General features: G+C 38.7%; 2 protein-coding genes across 8 annotated transcripts; one reads left to right on the forward strand and one right to left on the reverse strand.

Moving 5' to 3' along the window:
• The first annotated feature begins 539 nt into the window (after positions 1-539).
• LOC122061915 lies at positions 540-9,062 on the forward strand. 3 transcript variants are annotated; one of them, XR_006134750.1, is made up of 5 exons: positions 540-832; positions 931-1,053; positions 8,238-8,332; positions 8,541-8,614; positions 8,701-9,062. XR_006134750.1 is itself a non-coding variant. In XM_042625475.1 (4 exons), the coding sequence occupies exons 1-4, from the start codon at positions 710-712 to the stop codon at positions 8,795-8,797; spliced, it is 417 nt and encodes a 138-aa protein (XP_042481409.1). In that variant the 5' UTR covers positions 544-709; the 3' UTR covers positions 8,798-9,062. The 3 variants fall into 3 exon arrangements, 1 of the variants encoding a protein (XP_042481409.1); XR_006134751.1 differs by having other exon boundaries at positions 541-832; positions 8,258-8,332; XM_042625475.1 differs by lacking the exon at positions 8,238-8,332 and having other exon boundaries at positions 544-832.
• Positions 9,063-9,428: 366 nt separating this feature from the next.
• Positions 9,429-22,599, reverse strand: LOC122061914 (protein EMSY-LIKE 3-like). 5 transcript variants are annotated; one of them, XM_042625469.1, is made up of 10 exons: positions 22,193-22,596; positions 15,694-15,899; positions 15,485-15,594; positions 15,114-15,366; positions 14,799-15,026; positions 14,650-14,718; positions 10,751-10,999; positions 10,596-10,676; positions 10,440-10,503; positions 9,429-9,889 (listed from the first exon to the last, which is right to left on the reverse strand). In XM_042625469.1, exons 1-10 carry the CDS (start codon positions 22,218-22,220, stop codon positions 9,705-9,707), a joined length of 1,473 nt encoding a protein of 490 aa, XP_042481403.1. In that variant the 5' UTR covers positions 22,221-22,596; the 3' UTR covers positions 9,429-9,704. The 5 variants fall into 5 exon arrangements, with proteins under 5 accessions (XP_042481403.1, XP_042481405.1, XP_042481408.1 ...); XM_042625471.1 differs by having other exon boundaries at positions 10,596-10,664; positions 22,193-22,594; XM_042625474.1 differs by lacking the exon at positions 9,429-9,889 and adding an exon at positions 9,899-10,310 and having other exon boundaries at positions 22,193-22,599.
• Positions 22,600-23,142: the final 543 nt, after the last annotated feature.

Raw genomic sequence — 23,142 nt, forward strand, 5'->3', positions numbered from 1 at the left:
GTTATGTTCGATTTTCTATCAATTTCAGTTTCAATTGGTCCAACCGATTTCTATTTCTATCGGTTTTATAAAATCCAGACCAAAGGAGTTGGTCCGATCCACCCGAAACCAGTCAAACCCATACGCCGAATCCATCCGAACCACTACGTTTCGGTTCGCACTCCCTAGTTCGAACGTCATTTGTTATTGTTCCATACGGTGGAGCTTACTGAATAAAGCCTCACCGGATAATAAGCCAAGAGGAAGAGGCCAACCACACCTTTGATGCACATACACCATCCGTGTTAGTGTGTAACTCATCAAAACGGCATGCTATGGTGTATTATTAATCAAACGGTCATATCCTTGCCATTTATCAATCAAGCAAACATTTTTGATCGATTATCGAATGAAGAAGCAAGCTTAACTCGATTCAACGGCCACGATTGGAATATAGGATATGGACCCCCCCAAAAAAAAGTAGGAGTTAGGGAATACCCTTGAGTTATGAATCACGGAATCCTACGGTTGCAAGCAACGCAATAAAATGGTTCTAAAACGAGTCATCAAGTTGGAGGACCAGAGTCTCGCCGTCTTTCATCACTTCTTCCATTTCTGTTTTCAACAATAAACAATAGCATCTCATCATCTGTATCTGCGCAGGCTCAGCACCTAACCCACAACCAGACCCTGTTCTACCCTCTTTTGGGTAGGAGCAATTACAGAGAAAATGACGAGGAGGAGTTCTGTTTTGTGGAGTTTTTTTGAAGTTGAAACCAGCGATGGGGTGAAGCTCCATAGGCGAATCTTCAAACCAAGAGGGGAACCTGAGGATAATTTGATAATTGTACAGGTTTATCCCTACTCGCTCTTGGGTAATTGTCAACCGATGTTTAAAGAAATTGCAGTTGGGTTAGCAGAGAGAGTTTATAAAGTTGTAACCTTTGACAGGTAAGTCGACCGGGAGAGCTCCTCTCATGGGTTCTTCCGAAACCCGTGGTCTTATCGCTGTCGGCAAATGGGTTTGTGAAAATATGTCCACTGATAGGATTTTGTTGGTGGGTTCTTCTGCAGGTATGATTTTAAAACCTACCCTTCTTCTTTTTTTTGGGTGGGGTGGGTGGTTGGGGGTTGTGTGGGAAGGGGGTATTCCCAGGATTCTTCTGATTATACTGCTTGTTTCATTGATGGATCTTTGGTGTTTTAAAGAATGAATTGGGTTTTGTACGAGGTGGCCATGAGATTCATGGAGGGCTTTGCATGTCAATAATGTTCTCTTACTTCTTTTTTTAATAGTTGTGTAGAATTCCAAGGGTAAGTTTCTTTTATTGACATATATAGGATGCTTAATCTACTGCTATGATGAACTATTGAGTTTGGTGAAGTGAATCTCGTTTATTTTCTGTTTTGATGAGATGGTCTTAGAGCTATTATTGCTTTTGCCCAAGTCTTGTAGAGATCTATATCTGATTGTCTCAGGAAGTTTTTATGCAAAGTATTTTCAGGCATCACGATAAAGCTTGAAGTGCTGGAAGTCTGCAGAGATTTTGGAAATTGCTATTATTACTTATGAGCTATTGGTAAACTCATGGATCCTCTATTCTAGCTAAGACATTGGTGGATGATCATCACATGGAACCAAAATCTGGGCATTTAAGAAAGGGTCTTTACAGATTTCTTGTACATTCTTAATGATTTGGATTGGATAGAGAATGAATATCAGGTTAAAATTTTTAGCAAGCATTGAGTTTCTTGGAAGTCAGATTGCACTAGTAAACTAAAGGCAACATATTGATGGATCATGTCAGTGTTAATATCATCATGGCGGGTTACCATGGCATATTAGGTCTCCGATGCCCACCTCTCAGCATATTTTTCTGGAGCTTCACTAGGATTTCCACGAAAGCTTTAAGAAAAAGTAGATTCCGGATTACTCTTGCTTGGAAACAAAGGACGGATCGAAGGAGGGTCTATGACGCACGGGGTCTGGGATCTGAAGATAGATCTTCATAAATAGTAAATTGCATAGGAATGGAATTATGGAACTGTGAAGCCCATATGGCGTTCAAACTAGAGGAGGCGACACAAGCATTTACATAGAGTTTATCCATGACATGTGAGGGGAGTAGTCTTGTGAGTAGTCATGGATTCGTACAAACTTTAACCATAAGCTATGGGATTAGTGATGAGAATTGAAGAAATGGGGCCATAGCTTGCGTAGGAGAGATTTAAGAGGAAATTGATATATCTTATCAATAGGTTGATGTGTTGGCCTCTAAATTAGGGTCGAGTGGTGCTCTAAAGAGGGAAGATCAGACCCCAAAGGCGACACAAGCATTTACATAGACATTATCCATGGCATGTGAGGGGAGTGGTCTTGTGAGTAGTCATGGCTTCTTACAAACTTTAACCATAAGCTATGGAATTCGTGATGAGAATTGGGGAAATGGGGCCATAGCTTGCGTAGGAGAGATTTAAGAGGAAATTGATATATCAAATTATCAATAGGTTGATGTGTTGGCCTCTAAATTAGGGTCGAGTGGTCCTCTAAAGAGGGAAGATTAGACCCCAAAATATCTCAGAATTTATCTTCTTCTTCTTCTTCTTCCTCTTTTGGGTAGAATTTATCTTCTATTCAAGCTAAGGAGAAATTTGATATCTCAATAGGCCGATCTGTTGGCATCCAAATTAGGGTCAAGTGGCGCTCTAAAGAGGGATGATTAGACTCCAAAATATCTCAGGATTTATCTACTGTTTAAGAGGTGTAATGGGGATTTTGGTATTCACGGACAGAATAGGGCAGGGGTTTGGACAACACATGATTGGAAGCATTTATGGACAACCTTTTTCTCTTAATGATAGCTAAAGAATTTATCAAGAAATTTGGAAGAAAACACATTACCAAGACTGATCATAGAGAGTGATCAGTTCCAAGTATACAGAAAGAGAAGGCGTCGTTGATTTCATTTCTTCTCAGTGACTGTTTGAAGCACAAGCACTTCCTTGGAGCAGCCCAAGCCTGTTAAGGAACCCAAATGGAGATGAACCAAGGACCAATTTAGTTTTGGTCCAATATGATGTTATAGTCCCTTTTTTTTTTTTAAGTTATATTTAGATTTATTATTTGGATTTATCTTTATCTTGTAATCTTTTACTTGGGCTAGAGTTATTTTTAGTTTTAGAATTTGATTTAGAGTTTTGTTTCGGTTTTAGATTCTAGTTAGGAGTCTTTTATTATATTCTTTAAACACGTAATTGAATGTTTCAGATTAGAATGAATTGAGTTTTTGGTTGAAGCCTGCATGTCTGGTTGTGTGCTTCCCCCCCCCCCCCCCCACCAAAAATAAAAAAAAAAAAAAACTTTGTTCGATTGGTACTAGCAGTACCCTTGTTTTTATTTTGTTCTCTTTCCTTCCTTACTTCTTCCTTCTCAGATCTTGGGTATTGAAGACCTTCCATAGACAATTCAAATCCCCCAAGACCCTAACCAGAAAGCCCTTTAATATTAGTTATCAAGCCTGCAACTGAGACGAGTTCTTCTTCTGCCGCCAGAAACAATTTCAGGCAGGTTTCCTTTGATGATTTGATGGCTGTTTCGCTGGTTTATCATTTGGATTTCATAGGGTTATGACATGTGAATCATGTCCCAAAGTCTTGCTATGGGTTTGCCATGTGGGAGTTCTCCTCATAGCAGGCCTCTCCTATTACTGATGATTCACGCTTCACGAAAGGAGGAAGACAAAGTTCTTCTTCATGTTACTTTACTCCCTTCTTGTGCACTTACATGTTACACTACCGTTGTTCTGTTATTACATTCTACCTTTATTTTGCTTTCGATTCCAAAACTACCCCTTCCACTAATACGTTACGTTCGCTTTGCTTGTGTCTTTAAGTTTAAAAAATTATGGTAGTGCTATTATTTATTACTCATCTTTTAATTGCTGATCGTTATAAAACTACGTATTTGCCATTACCTTTACAATTGAGACTTCACAAGCTCGGGTGGGCCCATAGGAACCAAATATGGTTTTGTGACTTGGGTTCCGAACCAATTTAATATCAGAGCAAACATGGCCATGGATTTCTTTGTGTTTAGGTTTAGAGTTCACTTGCCCAACAGAAAGCTTGTTATTTTGTTTATTGATTAAGGGCAAAGCAACAATTTCGTTTCACGATATGTGGTGGGGATGTTATCAAAGACTAACTAGATCATCATTGAGTTTGAGGATGTTGTCTTCATCGAGTTCTCAATTTCTTAATAATGTGATGGTACTTATTGTGAAGTATTTGATTCTTCATAGGGCATTATTAAATTTCGAGAGTGGTTGGAAGAACGAAGAGGCATCGTTGATTGCAACAGAAATTTGTGCACCCTACAACCTTTTTACATGCTCTAGACATTTGTTCTTCAAGGGTTGGCTTACGATTCGGTAAATCCGAAAGATCCAACACCAGCGATCCAACCTCACTAAGAATAGCTGAGAACAGCAATGGAAGGCAAGAAGATTGTGGAATATGTAGTGACGGAAGCTAGTTGGTGGAGTCAATTCTGTCCGTCATTGCTGCCCTTTAACAAAACTACGTAGTGGCTATTTCCAAGATGCGCTGGAAATAGCAGGAATCCATACTAATGAACTGCCAGATAGACCTCTAACAAGCTACGCAAACAAGCCTAGCTGCTACTGCACAATCCCTTTACCCGTAGCTCAACCTTTGGTTCCCCTGCCTCCTTAGCTACACCGATCTGCTTACTTAGCTCAAACAACCAGATTTGCATAGGCCTTTTCTTGCTGGAGTGCATTAGCGCATCTGGGTTATTTCTTGCTGCTGATCTACAACCACACTGTTGTTTACTTCACTGGTCACGACATGTTATCTTTTGATATTGATTGAGGAGTTTGATGGAGTTTAGCTTACTGAATCCATATGAGGTTTCTTTTTCTGCAAAGAATGAACAGGTCGAGGAAGGCATGGAGAGTAAAATTCCACACACTCATCGGCACCATCAAATGTATCATCCGTATCAGGAAGTAGTGAAGCTACTAGAGAAAGGCTAAGTGAAGTTCTTCTCGGGACTTCTCTTTTCGTCTTTTAAAATCTTCTCTTCTCTTCTTGCATATCACCGATTTTCCAAGTGTAGTCTATGGTAGGGAGGGCCATTCTCGTAGGAAGTAGCATACTCATGTTGCCTGCTTTTGTTCCTTTCATCTGGAAGGCTGGTTCGGTAATAGTTCAAATCCGGCAACACCAAAATTTCATATTTTTTTATTTTCTTCGAGTTGTAGAGAAGGAGCAAGCCCCCATTCGAATACTCTTATTCTTGCCCTCCTACAAAACTTGTGGACGAGTTTTTCTCAACACTGAGAGTATTAATGCAGGAGCATTTCCTTGGTCCGGCCCAAGTCTGTTGAGGAGCCTAGATGGAGATGAACCAAGGGCCAATTTTGTTTTGGTACAATAGTAGTTTATTTCTCTATTTAGATTTAGATTTAGATTTAAATTTTTTTTATCTTGTTGTCTTTTACTCGGGCTAGAGTTCTTTTAATTTTAGAATTTGATTCGGAGTTTTGTCTCAGTTTTAGAGTCTAGTTAGGAGTCTTCTATTATTTTCTTTAAATACATGGTCCTAACCGAAAGTTTCAGATTAGAAGAATGAATTGAGTTTTTTTGGTTGAAACCCACGTGGCTGGTTGTGTGCTCTCTCCCCCACCCCCTTTTCTTTCTTGCTACGATCTCTCTCATCTCTCCCCCCAGCGATACCTCCTTACTCCCTATCCCTTCTTCTTCTTATTATTTCTACTACCCCTACTTTTTTCTGTCAGTACTAGTAGAACCCTTATTTGGATTTTGATCTCTCTCCTACCTTACTTCTTCCTTCTCAGATCTTGGGTATATGAAGCCCTATCATAGGCAAATTCAAATCCCCTAAGACCCAAACCCCAAAGCCCTTTAATCTTGGTTTTCATACCCAGGGTTTAAAGTATCGGTCTATATCGTATTGTATCGTATCGGTATCGATATGTATCGTAACGGTGTGCCTAAAAGGGTTACTATATGATAGGTTTAAATTATTGGCCCTTATCGTATCAGTATCCGTGGGTATCAATACGATATGCAATGCCGATACTTTAAACCTTGTTCATACCTGCAATTGAGATGGGTTCTTGTTCTACGGATAGGCACAATTTCAGGCAGCTTTCTTTGATTATTCGATGTCTATTTCGCTTGGTATCTCTAGATTTCATAGGATTGTGAGTTGCGAATCTTGTCCCACAAAGTCTTGGATTGATTGGGTTTGGCGTGTGGGAGTTCTATCCCAAGCTTCTCCGTAAGAAGTACAAAACTACCCTTAATAAAGGGTACCCACAACTTAGACAAAAAGTAAGGGTATATGACAAGTATGCCCTTGCACCCTTGCAGTAGCACTACAGTATTCTTAACACTACCCCTCAATCTGGAGGATAACTGTCACCCATGCCTAGCTTGGAACACCCTTAAAGAAACACATTTTTAAACAAGGCTGTATAAAATAAGTCAACAAGCTGTTGAGTAGAACCGAAAAAAGGTGTGGAGATTAACTTACGCATTACAACATCATGAACAAAATGGCAGTCAACTTCAATATGCTTAGTATTCTCATGAAGCGCTGGATTACTGGATGGCAGCCTGATTATCACAGTACACGTCAATAGCTCTATTGTACAAAAAAATAAGCTCTTGAAGAAAATATTTCAGCCACATAAATTCTGTTGTAGTATGAGCCATGGCCCTATACTCAGCTTCAGTCCTGGACCTCGCTACTATGATGGTCTAGCTCTGCTTTATGTGTTTTCATTTTTGTTTTCATTTGTTTGCACTTCTGTGCAGTAACATATCTGAGGGCTTCATTATTTGCCATTATGATTGTGTAAGGTGGATCTTTAGAAAAAAAAAAAAAAAAAATAGGACTTGTTGCAAGTTTATCTTGTGGTGTTGGTGTTCATGCAAATAGAAAGGATTATGATCTCTATTTTGTTGTGTCGAACATTCCTTTTTTGAGTAGCCAGAAACAGAAAAAGAAAAAAAATGAAGAGAGAGATCATGCTTTCTTCTTTTCTGCCTACTAGATTATCTAGTCTGCCTAATACCTTAAGATGTGCCTGTCTTATAAATTATCATTGTTCCAGTAAATATGATTCCTTGGTTCATTATCTTGATTGTCTGGGTCCTTGGACATTGTCACATGCGATCAACCAAAATATTGGAAATCTGAATCATGATGTATTCTTATGCTTGCTTACAGAATAATTTGAGACTCTGAATGCAACAAAACCTTGTGAGGACTGAGAATGGCATGTAATGGAAACTTAAAATAATGAAATCAAAATTCTTGATCAACAAAATGTGAAGGAATTCTAAATGTCACACTCAGTTGCTTAAGGTGATTACTATCTTTACTAATTCAATATCAAATGAACAAAAGGAAGTCCTATACAAATTATGATTATTCAAGACACAATTATAGGTATTGCTTCTCTGCCAAGATCCTCTAGTATTTGGAATGCTATCACTGAGCTATTGTAATGTTAGTTGGAAGTTAGAATAGGAAATGCTTATCAAGTGAAAGAAAAATAACACTGATCGGTACAGGACAGCCTTGAAGATCTCTCTCTATTATTAGAATAGTCAGGATGTTATCAGCTCTAGGGGGAATTTTCTCAGTGAGAAAAATAGGTCGGCAAACACAATAGCTGATGAGATTGCAAAACCGGGGGTTGTTGAGAGACGTTCTATGTTTGTAGGGCATTACTTTGTGATGTAATTTTCTTTTGTTTCTTTTAGGCCATGGGCCAGCTCTTCTTCTTGTTAAATCTTTCATTATCTATGAAAAAGAAAAAATCTTCATCAATGGCGCCCTAAATTATCTTCTATTATGCTACACCAATGATGTGAATGTTAAAACCGATGATTAAGAAGATGAAAAGTAAAAGGGAAAAGATTGTTATGGGAAATAATGAAGTTAGAAGATAGGATTTGATAAATGTTAAATGGGCTAAAGTATATCATGCCAAATAAAAATGAGGAGCCTGATTAGAAACTTGAAGCATATAATTGCTTCCGAGTCTTGATTAGGAAGCAAGAATTTTGTGTTGAGAAAAATGTGGGGGAAGCGTGTAGTCAATAATGAAAAGTGCTTCCGGGGAAAGGTTAAAATATACAAGTTGTGTGCTTCTTGTGTCTTGTGTTCTGTTTGTCTAATTTGTTTTCTCTGATTTCAGTAACTGTTTATTCCCACCAGGCAATTGAGATAGAATGTTGGGATGTGCACTGCATGGGCATAATCTAATTAGGTTATCGGTATAAACTTACAAAGGTAGGTTGGAAGACTTGTAATTACAGTCTTGATGATTTAGACTTCCATTAATTTAATGAGTTCATGTAAGTCTTGTTCACTAATCCATGTGAAAATATTTTTTATTGATTCATTCTCTGTTTAATGCAATAGGCCGATGATATAATATGATGATTGAAATATCATACTCCAATAGTAGACCCGCTAATCTTGCTTGTTTCTGGAATAGGTGCTTCAATTTCAGAAGCTACTGTTCATCGGATACAAGAAGTTGTTGGCTAGTGAATTTGGGGTACCTCTTTGGTATGCTTTCTTCAATCCTATTTTGATGATACTGCAACGCCATTTTACAATCTCCAGATCCAAAACTCTTTTCTTATGTGAACCAGGGATGGATATGCTGATGTCAAGCAGTTTGTGAACAAACTGAAATCTGTCACAGGACGAGCTGAGACCCATCTAATTGAAGGAGTTGGGCACAGATGATGGTTTGAGTCTTCAGTTCATTGCATCTTTGTCACATTAATTAAAAAAGCACAACCCAGTGCACGAGGCTCTTGCTACTGTAAGGTCTGAGAGAGGCAAGTGTACGCAACCTTACCCCTGGCTTCGTAGAAGAGATTGTTTTCAAGTTTTGAACTTGTGACCAACATGTTACAATGATGCAACTTAACCGTTGTGTCACAAGCTTGCCCACTCCTTGTGACAGTAATTGCAGCATATATTCATTTAGTTTCAAGTGGTTGCAAAAGATGATGTTGGTAGTCCCATTACATTTAGACATTGCAGCAGGTTCTGAGATATCGTTGGTGGTATCATGATTGGGTTACGGTATCATGATTCAACCGTGGCCATGGATGGTCAGTCCAGAATCCGTGTGGAAGGAATAAACAGGATTTACTGTGAGTTGGTCACCTTGAATCCAATTCCCCCATGATTCTGTTAGTGCTGATTTCTTTTTCTGTTTCTATTGGTTTTGATTTGCAGGAGTTCTATCATTGATTACCATGCATTTTACCATTAAAAGTTGGTGCTCTTGAGTTGCAAACATGCTACCATTAGACAACGAGTTTGCATGCAAGGACAACGAATCAAAGTGAAGAAGTGGGGAATCAAATAAGTACAACCTGCAACACTAGAGAAGCAGCTCTTTTCAAGACACTAGTTACAAGGTCACAGGTTATTCACTGATCAAAATAATTTTACATGGCTTTCCTTAACTTTACCAGTGACTTTCCACTGGATAAATGAGATCAACCCCTCCTTTCACAACTGCAGCTGTTATTCCACAGGGGTAGAACGTATATAAGATTATAACATGGGAATTATACATGGGGTGGGCTATTCATGGATGTACGTTGTTGAGAGACCCAAGGTGTGAATTCCTGGAAAATCACATGTCATCTTCACCGTCGTCCCTGTCATGGTGATCATCAGCTGTTACTCTACCTTCTCTGTTAATCTGATCGTCACCTTCTGAACCTTCACGTCTGCCTTCTCCGCCCATCTCATCATCAATATCTGCTGAGCGCTGGTTGCCACCAAATTGCCTATTTCTCCACCCCCGCTGTCGGTCATCTGTTTTTAAAGGCAACAAGATCATATGGCGTTAGCACTCCATTCACAAGAAAAATGCTTCTTGCAGATCGACTAAGGCTTTTATTGTAATGATACAATTATGGTTCAACATTGTATTGTATTTGGAAACTGGCATCAAAAAAGATGAGAGAAAAAGAGAAGCAGGCATCGATAAGGAGGGGTGTATTAAAAAAAATTAACTCTTATTTTTTGTTGTTTCTCCATAAATTGGTGTGCCAAATATCAATTCTGCTAACATTGTTCCATGTAGTCAATTGCTACACATTCAGCATTTGGGGTTGGGGGGGGGTTGTCAGCTCTTTTTCTTTTAACTAGAAACTGGTATAAGAGTCACCGGAGACTTGCGTTGAAACATCAGGCGATATTTGTAATGGTGAAGCCTTATCCTTTTCCTGAGAAACTACTGAATTCAATGCAGAACTGACTGGTAAGAATTATACAAAACGAGAACGTACGTCTCAAGCTATCAGGAAACAAAAGATGTAATGTACAACATAAAGTACAGGAAGGTCTTAAATATTTTTATTACCACTTTCGCCATCCGATGTGTCTGCTAGCCTTGCAATTGCTTCGATAAGTGATTGTTCATGCTCCTGCCATATCAAAAACACAAAATAGCTTGCATTGCAGTCCAATGGAAATCACAATATTAGCAGAGCAATATGAGAACCATTGCTATACTTACTTTCAGCATTTTTTTCGCCTTCTCTATCTCATGAGGATCAGGATGGCTAGTATTGAAAACCCTCTCGACCTGCTCAAATAACTTCAACAAGGAATTAAAGAAAATAAACATTTACACCTTTACAACAGATGACTGGTTTAGCTGTCGATGCATACCTCCTTAATTAGAGTGTCTGTGTGGAGTATTTCAATGTCATCTGAAGCTTTCTTTCCAATTCCATTCTGTGAAGGTGGGAAGTCTTTCTTTGACTGACCCTTCGCAACAGCCCCTCTCCCTCTTCCTGCACCTGGAAGAGCACCACCACGACCAATGCTCTTCTTAACCCCACGACCTGATCCACCACGGCCACCTCGACGAGAAATTCCTGGATCTTCACCTTCCCATTGAATATCCTCCGGTGAGATCTGCCAACAAAATTTTTTATTCCAATCGTCAGACCAACACAAACAACCACCTCCACCTAAGTCTTGTTTTTTTTAAACAAATACTAGCTTAAAAAAGAATCAAAAGCCCAGGTGACGGAATAAAAAGTTCCATGTTGGAAGCTACAAAATGCTATTTAACAGCATTTCTGTGTCATCTGGGTAATATACAGTAACGGGTGTTAAAACAGTGGGGTCAACAAACTCTCCTCCCTTACCAGTACCTATTCATACAGCAGTTTGTCTTCTTTGGAAAGGTCAATAAGCTCTCAAATGGCAACAAAATCATGCCAAGCAAACAATTGTGGTTCTCGAATGGAGAAATGACCGAAATAGCCCATACAACAAATAGAATATTGAAAAAGGAAAATAGCCATGTTTCGCAACTATACCCAAGGAAGAGTTGAAATGAGGACTCCCCAATAAGAAACATCATTACTTGCATCTTGAGGTGCCTTGTGATTTTAATATAACCACAATTACCAAAATTCAGGTGATAGCAACAGGTTTTAACTCACCAGGCTGACCATAAGATGTTTGTTTCTCATGCAAGGTTCGAAATCTCGTTTCGTTTCGGTGTTTCGTGGATTCAGAAACTGAAGTATCGTTCCGTTTCGTTTCGGCGAAATTTCAGCCAAAATGGTGTATTTTTTTTGTTTGTTTTGGTTGACTGTTTCGTTGGTCAAACGGCAATATTTTGACCTGAAACTTGACGAATAATTTATTTTAAGGTTAATAAACATGCTTAGAACATAAAAATGCAAAAATATTAAGACATGATATTGTTTTAGAGTTGCACATTTGTTTGGCAGCAACCGTCGAACTGTTCTGAAAATTTTACTTAGTTTTGGAGAAAGAACTTTACTTGTCCTAAACTTTGAATGTTTAGATTTTGTAAGAATCCAATGGAAGTCAAAATGTGTTATGATATAGCTAATTAGAGGCTTGTTGGAGACTTGAAGTGTTTTTCAATCAAAATATGCAAATGGAACCAAAACCACCGAGACAGAATCGAAATTTCGACCGAAATACCAAATTTCGCCGAGATATGGTATTTATAACACATGGAATGTACCGAGATGACCGAGATACTGAAACGATACCAAAATTTTGGCTGAAATTGCGAAATTTCATCGTGATTTTGAACCATGTTCCCATGTCAATTTAATAGCATCTCACAACTGGTAAAAGAATATATCAATGTTGAAACTCACTTTTGGGTCAATAAATCCATCCACCTACTTGCACAAGGAGAAAACCTTGACCCATTTGAGAGATGATGAAAGAGAACGATGCTTAGGTTGTACATAAAGATGATCGTCCAATTTCTTCTAATGTCAAAGTGTTATGATCCTAGAATTACTTGACCACAGAACACAACCCCCTCCCCCCAACCACCAAAAAAAAAGATCTTTTTGGCGATTCTAGTTACCAGATGTCTTGGTTCAGCTTGCCCATCAGAAGCCCTATCATTTTTGTTATGTAACACCGTACCACAGATGGGATAAAGTCTATTGTTTCCAACTATAACACCACCTTTTCCATCTCCATGGCAGGTAAATCCACCAGCTTTATCAAACACATCCCTGACTTTTATATTATGAACCACCATACTCGCAAAGTGTAAGGTAATGAATTAGGTTACATTGATTCCCCATCAGCAAGAAGGCTGAAAGACTCTCATGACCAGGCTTGTAACCTATCATTCACAATAGTCCACAAAAAAGAACTGAACTATAGTTGCACCACTTTAACTTGCACACAATCACAGGGTACAAAGGCTGATCCGTACCATCTAAGATATCAAACTATGAATGTAATCTAGAAGATTCAAGAACTACCAAGTGTTCCAATTTCACCTTTCTTCTCCCTTATTCAACCTCTTGTCGTTTAATAGCTGCAGAACTGAGTAACCACTATATCCTACACCCTTTTAATTTTGCCAGAGATCAGAATCTGTTCACACACATCCCATGGAATACATTTGGCCACTTTGTATTATTATCAGCAGGAAAAAACTACCAAGACACTTCAAATTATGAGCCGTACCCAGATCCAACACTTCGTGAACCAATGACCATGCAAGAAATGGAGTCTTTGCCAAACCAAATCTGCATTGTCCAAGGAACATAAGCACCAATCATAAGGTTTTCCTTCAATCATCCACAGTTGTTCTGATATTTCACTTGTAGGCTCGACCTATTGCCAAAATTCCTTTCCATAAAATAGTCCCACGGCTCCACCTAACTAGAGATGTTTCTCAATCATTAAGCACAACCTATTTGGCATCACTCCCTTCCCCAAAGGCTAACATTTTCAATATGGAGAACTCAAAAGCACTTGGAAAGTACAGCTTACATAGATTAATTTGAAAATACTCCAGCTTCTAACTCCTTTACTTTGTCGTGCAGACATCCAACTCCACTAAGTGAAATCACATTGATCCTTCACTCCACTCCATGAGAAATCATAGGTACGACTGTTACTATTGTTATTAGACATAGACATATTTTAATGACGGAGCTGTAGAAAAATCTAAAACCAACAAGAAGAATCTTTATCCTTCTCCTTCATGGTGTAACAAGCATTTGTTCAAATTATAATTCTGGAATAAAAAAGTTGAACTATATGCATACCATAGGAAAATCGAGCTTACACATACTTGGTTCTGAGCCATTGACTTATCACAACTAAGTATATTTCCAACAGGATGAAAATTCATTCAACTTGATTAGTTGAATCTTTTCAACTTTCAGAGTGTTCACTCTCTTTTCTCCTTTTTTTTTCTTTTTTTTTTTTTGTGGGGGTGGGGTGGGGTGGTGTGTGGGGGACCTTTTTTTAGTATTTTTTTAAGCTACTACATTTTGTTGCTTCTCAACTCAAGAACCCCAAACAACTCCCTAGTGCCTAAACCATAAAATCAGAAGAAACGCAGTAGTCTATCCATGATAGAGGATCACCAACTCCTAAACTGCGACACCTATCATACTTTAACAATTAAAGGAGAAAATCAGAAAATAACAAATCTAACGATGTCAAGTTGCTGAAACCCAAACTCAAACTACATAAAATTCACTATACTGACTTGGGAATCGACATAGATGTCTTCCTTTTCTTAAATCACTTCTTTCTATATAAATTACATGGACCTATTAAATTCCTCTTCAAAAGGCATTCCTCAATATTTGTTCTCCAAGTTTCCCAATAGGAAAATCATGAGGAGTTAAGCAAAAGAAATACATAACGCATTTTCATCACCCATATTGCACTTGTGCCAAAAAAAAAAACATAAATAAGAGGGGGTTGTCAGGTAAGAAGGAAAGATATAGCAGGTATGATAAATGCATCCATATATGAATCAGGCATAGATTAGGTTAGCATAACATCATCTAGGAAGAAGCAGAAGGTGCATGAGGTGTATTCACCTATCTCAACAAACAAGCGAAGTGGATGCATGGATTCATCTCTGTATACACTAACTTAAAATACTTTTTCACATTAACTTCATATGCTTTCTGATATTTGCAATAGAGACTTTTTTAAAGAATAGGGGTTATTTAACAAAAGTTGCAACACAGGTGTATCTATGAAACAGTGGGCGAAAAAAAAAAGCAGTCTGGCCACAGAAGTACCTCTTTAAGGTTAACCCATTCCCATGTCTCAACCGGTGTGTTCATATCATAGACTAGAGCATGCCGTCCCTGACAATAAATCATAAATATTAAGGCCAATTAGGCATTACAACAGAATGAAATCATGAATATTAAACAGCCAAACATACCTCAACAGGGTTGTAATCAGTTATAACGGCTTCATAGAAGTTGTTATCTTCAGGCCATCTTGTCTTCACCCTCCGCCCAATCAATGGATCAAATGCTGCTGCTTCACTTGGTTCATTTGCAACAAGAGCACCAGAGGAAGCACGATTAGGAACTTGGCCCCTTCCAGTTGGACCTGTAGAGGTGTGCTGCATGGACTTCATTGAGGATGCACCAGGCATTGTCAGACCCTGTTAAAAAAAAAGGGGGGGGGGTACAAATGCATATTAATTAACAGTCTTTGTACAGAACATATAACGAAAAAAAACTTAACTTACTGCTTTAGGCTTCTTGCCTCTAGCTCCTATCGCAACTCCTCGTTTTGCAGCTGAAGATGATGGCTGCATTGACCCAGCCCCTGTTTGGGGGTGCAACGATGGGGATGGTGCACCTAATGACAGAGAAGGTACAGACTGTGATGTCTTCTGCTTCTTGCGTGACGCTGAGACAGTAGGACTGGGCATTGGATCGTGAACTGGTTGAGCATTACTGAGCAGCCCGGGTAGGTGTCCACCTGCCTGTCTCCACTCCCTAATGTCATTATGCAACACAGCTTCCAATTAAAAGAGGAATTGGCCAAAACTTGTCAGAAAGCTGACAAATCGGATCTCAGAGAAATAGCAAAGCTGGACTCATTATATTATCAGACCTTATCCTCCTGATGATATCATCTGCATTAACTCTGCCTAAAAGCACTCTGTGCTCATCATCTGATACCCGCAACTCTTTTCTAAGTTCTGTTATTAAACTTTCCTTCTCCTGAAAATAAGTACATCTCAATGTTATAATTCAAACCTCACCAGCAGAGACCATAAAAATTAGATTTTGATGGCATTCAAACAAACTGAAGATACACACCCAAGTAATGGCATCTGATTGAGCTTTAAAAGCCCGAAGTACCGAACTGTATGCTTCTTGTTCAAGTTGGTGGATCTGGGTCTCCATGTCACTATGCATTCTAGCGTACGGGACAGAACCCACAACAGTAGATCTCCCATTCCCTGCAACACGACCTCCTCTGTGAACCCTGTTTTGATGTGATGGAGGAAGATCATCATCTGTTCCTGCAATCAAGTCATAAAAAAAAACTTGAATAAGATCATGAGATCAAAAGTCGAGATTATTTCTGGTAGAAGAGGTCTAAGATACTCGAATCAGGTATTTGAGCATGAGAAATCAACAAGGTCCATTAAACTAGATTATTGAAAGGATTTATAAGCGAAAGGCAGCAACGAATGAAATACACTTATGATACTTCCTGCAGAAGAATCAAACTATCTGATCCATAGCCATCAGTATTCAGGAATTATTAATTAATAATAATATATCTTTACAAAAAAAAGCTAGTCTCCAATAAAAATTACAAAATCCAAAGCTACAAACTGGACAACTGGATAGAGCTGCTTAGAAATATCTATGTTGCTTGAAATTCTTATCCCTATCAACTGTGTAGTGATAGAGTAGAGTTAATAGGTCTGCCGTGCATATTGATCCAAAAATACCAGTGATACTGATAGCAGCTTCACTTATAATCCCAACCAATTGAATTTTCGTCTTAAGGAGTTAGTATGGGTATAGGGTCATATCCCGTATCAACTCAGCTGACACTCGCCCAGATTGACCGAGTTTGAGCACAACATGGTTATCCAGATTGTCATAAAACAGTTGCGGAGGATCACCAAGTCAACTCTGACCAATTCCTATATGACTCGGACAGTTCAACCCATCCAATCCCAATCATGAATCCATTTCTGTGACAGTGTATTTTTTTGTATTCTTCCTCTGTTTAGCCTTAATTTCTATTAGAAACAATTGACAACAAAAAAGGCAGTAAGAAACAGGACATTCAGAGAAAAGCCGTGGACCTGTCAAGAAAAAGCATTCATCTGAAGGTGAAAGTAGCTTCTTTTTCAATGGGGAAGGTTTTAAATTAAAAACCAAAAAACAGTGTGCACAGTAGTGGGCAGGCAGGAGATCACAAAACAAGATTCCTCCGCAACCACCATGATTGTAAGGATAGCAAATGGGATGGCAAGCACATTGGGCCAAAAACGACAATGTCACTCATGGCAACTGCACCTAATCCATGTACCTATCAAAAGAAAACAGTCAACCAACTGCAAAGGAAGCTTCTTTAGCATGGGGAGGAAACAGTTCAAATTAAAATACTAATAGAAGAAGGTGGAGTAGCCGTGAAGCAGGAGATCGCAAAAAAAGATTCGTCAGTAGACCACCATGAATCGATCTAGGGAGAAGAGGGGGTCCTAAATATTTAAAACCTTTTAAGGATGATACAAAAAAGTCAGTCGAACAGAGGATCAAAACTTTTTAAACGTTCATTGAGAAGTTATGAGAAGTAGAAAGCCCCATCTAAGGTTTACAACTACAAAAGTGAGATGGCCTAAACAAGTGACAACAGAATTAGTGATGCAAGCAAAAGATCCAAAAGCAACAATTAGGACCAGGTTCACATTAACCCACATTAAAAACAAGATTATTTTGGTTTTCTAACGCAAAAACTAATCTCTCTTTGAGTGTTACCCATTCTGGTGCTGCATGGAAAAGGACAATTCAATTATTTTATCAACATCACAAAGGCACTGCAACTGTGACAATCTGTTGCTTCTGCTGCTCCAACACTTCGGTATCAGAAATGAATCAACACACAAACATACACCTCTTAGTTGTATATTTCATGTCACTTCAGTAACTTTGGCAAAATACTTGGGCACAATTTTTTGGAAAATGTAAATACCACTCATGATGCGATCCCGGGGTCGAAAAACCTTGTTTGGATTCTCTATGGGCCCACCCATACACTAAACAATTCAAATGTTAAGAGTAATGGAAAATCTGTAATTTACAAGCAAGAGTAAATCTATTGAAAGGGAAAATCAGTGGGAATTAATTCCTAAAGGTAAGGGTAGCTCTGGAAATGACAGTACTATGGACAACACTTTGAGAAAATAAAATAAAGAAGCAACATATCATAGAGGGGCAGAAGAAGTCATTTTCAACCTCCCAACAGCGAAGAGAAGGGCCGAGGTCGAACCTGACTTCAACAGAGGTTTCTTACTCAGTATAGACCCTTTCAGTCTGATGTTTAAGGAAAATATTAGCAACACCTTGGGCTCTTAAAGTCCCTCCGGAGGGGGGTAGCTAGACAAGCCACAGCGGGAGGAAGTAGTGTGAAAGTTGTGGAATCAAAATGAGTCAGAAACAAGTGAACAAGGCCTGACAGGTTAAAACCCAAGAAAAAGACTTATGACTGAGCACCAACCAGAATGAATCCCAACGAGCAGTTGGTCCCGCATAGTTCAATTCAATTAGACCCAAAAGAGAAGAAGCGAACGGAAATTGAAATTTAAATAAATAATAGACATACGCTATATGGTAGAACTGAGAATGGAAAGCTTTCTTTTTGCCTCCCTGCTCGCTCTGTTTACATTCGGAACCCAGCTTCACCACTGTATCACACTGTGGCCACACTGATGGAGAAGACTACTAGGCCACTCTCTGAAGGTTCACTTGGTTGGTATCTACAAATGTCAGGTTAACCCAATTGTCTAGTTCAACTATATTTGGGTGATGTGGAGCGGTGTGTGAATGGCACCCGCAAAATCGGTAAAGTATTGAGGAACCGTTCCATGGAGGATTTCAAATGAAGGGAATAAACGACATCGAGTCGAAGATCAAGTGAAAGGAGTACGAATGTTTCTATGTAGTAGAACAAGGATCATATTGGTGACGCACATGAATCTTTAAAGGGAAAAATAAAAATAAAAATAACAAAAGAAAGGAACATAGCAACACCTCAGAAACATCCCACCTAAATAGGGTCGGCTACATGAATCCTTACCCTCCAGACAACTATATCAGAGGTCATACTGGTGTCAAGCCCTAAACTCAGCATGTCTTTCCTCACTACTTCTCCTATGGTCATTTTAGGCCTGCCCCTAACTCTTTTAGCCGCTTCCATCTAAATCTGATCACTCCTCCTTACTGGTGCATCCCAAGGCCTCCGTTGAACATGATCATACCACCTCAAATGACTCCCTCGGAGCATATCCTGAATCGGGGGCAAATCCCAAATCAACTCCAATGCAATCATTACTTTATCCCTCCTAGTTTTGTTGCGCATCCATCTCAACATCATCATCTCTACTACACTCAGCTTATCTATATTACATTTCTTGACTACCCAACGTTCTGTCCCATACATCATAGCCACTCTTACGCCTACCCTATAAAAATTTCCTTTGATTTGCACAGGAATACATCGATCACACCACTACGAATGCGCCTCTCCACTTCATCCATCATGCTTTAATTCTATGAGAAACGTTATCTTCTATATCACCATCCTTGTTAATGGTTGACCCCAAATATCCGAAGTAACACTTTGCGATATCTCTATCTCCTCAGTTTCACCATTTCATTATTCGCGTTAGTGTGACTAAAGTTACATACCCTATACTACATCTTTATTTTACTTATCTTAAAACCTCTTGACTCTCAGGTTGATCTCTATAACTCCAACTTAGTGTTAATCCCTACTACTGTCTCATCCACCAAAATAATATCATCAACAAAAAGCATACAACAAGGCTAGCATTTGAGTTTTTTGCTTGAAGTTTGTGGGGCCAATTACTTGTGTGATAAGGCTTTATACGAACCTTCATCAACCTTCTCATGAACACCCGAAAATACCAAATCAGTTAAGGAACAACATGGTGGTAACTAAATATACAAGGAAGAGAGAGATCGAGGACAACAAAAAGTATCATGGCGCCACACTAATAAGACACAATATGGAATTGTGAGAGTAATTAAGCAAAAACTACGACACTAGGCTGTAGAATTGAAAAATCAATTCAATTTTATGTTGGGGATATCAAAAGCTGATGCCAATTTCTTCTTTAGTCAATGTATTGAATAAAGAACTGCTAATGTCCTAATTGACATGGAGAAAAAACGTGAGAAGTTCCTAAGGTCAAGTTTTGTTCAAAACCTTGGGTTCAACTGAACCATTGTTATATTTTTACTAAATTCAATCAAAACCTATCTATTTCGACTATTTTCGACCGAGAGCTCAAGGTGCTCCAAGTTTCAACACTGCCAAGGAGGATTGCCAAAAACTTCGACTTTTGCCCAAACCACTTCATTGGCCACCACTCTTTTGCATTCTCATATGCATAAACCATTCTACAACTTGGATTTGCATGATTGGAGCTTGAAGATAATCATCATTCGTTAAAATGTACCCTGCCCAACCATTTGTTCCAGTTCTAACCAGTTCCAATCTCAATGAGGCATTCCCTAAGTTTGATACCTTTGGTATGTTGATGGTGGGGCTTAGAAGAGGGTTGTCATCAACAATTGTGCCTAAAATATGTTATCGGATGCCTATGTGCTGCATTCAAAGGAGTGGCTACGAATTCTTCAGTCAAATGCAACTCGTGGATCAGACCCGCCAAAAAACTCCACCTGGATTGAGTGTTGAGTGTTGTATGCTTATATTTCCCTAACCTAACGTATGTTTTGATTGTTTTAATTGGATTTTACATTTCCAATAGCCAAATTATATGTAGTCATTGTTTATAATAGGGCTAGTGTACAACTTGTATGCTTGTATTTCCCTAACCTAACGTATGTTTTGATTGTTTTAATTGGATTTTACATTTCCAATAACCGAATTATATGTAGTCATTGTTTATAATAGGGCTAGTGAACAACAACATTCAACGTACAATAGCAAACGTGGGTCCAAACCACAAGCATCATTTGGGTGGTTTATAGAGAAACCAATTCAGGCAAAAACCATTTTCTGGGATTTGAAACCTAGATTTCAATTTTGGCCAAATCTTAGGACCTTGATAGGGCAGCCATAAGGGCTAACGAACTTACTCTCTTTTAGGCTTCAATAATCATAGTTTTGAGGACTTGATATGAGTTGTAGCTTATATAATATATATTTGGCTACATTATAGTCAAATGTTTTGAAGTCTGTACACCCTGACGATTGGGTTCAACAGCATCATATTATAAGATTGAAACTAAGCACAGAAATATTAAGAACATAGTAAGTATCTAAATGAGGAGTGAGGACTTCCGAAGATGAATTAAATTTTTTTAGAACTTTATACTTGGTTAATTTTAGTGACAATAACTCCAGCTTGCATCCTGTTACAATCCTTAAGTTCCAAAATGTATTTTTCCTATTTTCAATGGTACATTCTAACCACTGTTCTTCTTATTCCATTTCTTGCATTGACCAACTGAGCAGGAAATTTGGGCATACACCGGGCTAATTGACGAGAAAGGAATTGAACAACACCAACCTTTGTTGTTAATATTTTATATCAATAAAGAAGGTTAAGAGAATAAAGATTTATTGAGTAGTAGAACATAGCGTTCTGCTTAACCACTTATACCAGTTTTTAAGAGCATTGACCCTTACCAGATAAGACATATGTCTGGCATCAATTGATCCCATACAAGCCTCAAAAACTGGAGAAAAGACAGGAATGAATAAACAAATCTCCAAAATAAAATTTGGGGGGAGGGGGGAGGAGGGATTACACTAAGTTTTTGCCCAAGGTGAAGCAGCAGCAGCTCCCATTCCTGAAGGAATTTAACCTCGAACCAGTAATCTTACAGAAACAATGAAACATATGGTATTTTTTTTGGATAAATAAATAAATTCATCACCAAGCAAGAGAAAACATACAAGGGAATAGAGGGGGGAGACGAGGGGCCCAAAGGCAACAAACCAAAAGGAGAAAAACACTGAACTAGCAGCTAAGGGGGGAACTGCTAATCAAAGGGGACAGCATAGAGGGGCTAAAACAAGATAGAGAACCATATGGTATTGATTAGTTTAAACAGAAACTCTGTCTCTTCTTTAGGATTAGGACTTCTCTAGCACCATAAGGCAATCACATTGCAACCCACAAGAACCAATATGAAGTCTTCCTTGTTATCTTCAAAAAGTTTAGCAAAAGAAAAGAAGCAACGGAAAGCCATAGTCACCTTTTTAAGACCTAGAGCTGGTTTCAACTCAATTAAGCAAAGGTAGCTACGAAAGATTACAGCAAGCTAAAACCCTGATGTTCCTATAAGATTTATTTCAGCTCAAAACCCTAAGTTATCCATCAAGCACTAAACCCTAATTCCGCCCTCCAAGTTCACAAGCCAGCTATCAAACCTCGTTCAATGCATTGGGCAATAGAATATCGCAAAAATAGTAATGCTCGGAAAATTTCCGAAATCCTAACCCCGAAACATGAAGCAACGCACCATAAGCAGCTGAGAGGTCATTAAAACGCGTTAAAGATACCATCTTGAAGCAACTCACCGCTGCTGTCGGAAAGTCCGTAGTCCATAGCCCGGTTTCACCAACCAGATCTTCACTTTGAAAAACCCTAGGATCCACCGCGAACGTCAAGATTTCGTGACAAAAGGAGAAAAACTCTTCAAGAACAGAAGCTGTGATTGAGCATAACCGAGATCGTTTCGATCTCCCTCTGCATTCCTTTAAGAAGAATCTCCAAAAACCTAAACCATGAGCTCCAAAACGACAATTCGAAGGGGATTTCGAAACGCAAGACAGAATTTTTTCATAAGATAGTGAAAAATCAGTTGAGATAGCAAGCGGCAGGGGAGAGAAAGAACGAGCGAGACCGACCACAGTCAGGGAAGCGAGGGGGAATGCGAGTAAAGAAGTCGGACTTGAAATCTTTTTTATAACACTTATTTCTTTAATTGATTATAATTGGATTTGAGGTCCGCCCCCTCTTGCCTCGCTTAAATAATAGAGTCTACTGCGTGTGCGATCTAGGGCTTTGGAAAGCCTGAACTTCTATTTTAAGTTCAAAACCATATCCCATTAAATATTTACACGTGGAAAGATAGGTTTATACGTCGGGTTGGTACTTGGAAGGAAATCGATCTAGTAGGTTTTTTTTTTTTGGTAAGAGATCTAGTTTGGTTAACCATCATAGTTGACATATTTAGATTCTGGAATAATATTTTGAAGAAGAATAAATGGAATTTAATATGTTTCACAAATTCGAAAGGATTCCATTAAAAAAAAAAATGAACTATAAGAAAATATTTGATTTAAATTAATCCAAAAATTATTCATGAAAATATGTAAATTCGTTTATGGAAAAGGGATTTGTTGCCACGTTCGTGGTCAATGCACATAGGCCAATGGCAATGTCTAGGAAGGGACGGGGTGGTCATTTCATTAATCTATGTGAGAGGGTGCAAGGGGAAGTTATTGGGTAGTTTTCTTTTTCTCAT

The sequence above is a fragment of the Macadamia integrifolia genome, chromosome 14 (assembly GCF_013358625.1).
Source record: "Macadamia integrifolia cultivar HAES 741 chromosome 14, SCU_Mint_v3, whole genome shotgun sequence".
NCBI lineage: Eukaryota > Viridiplantae > Streptophyta > Magnoliopsida > Proteales > Proteaceae > Macadamia > Macadamia integrifolia.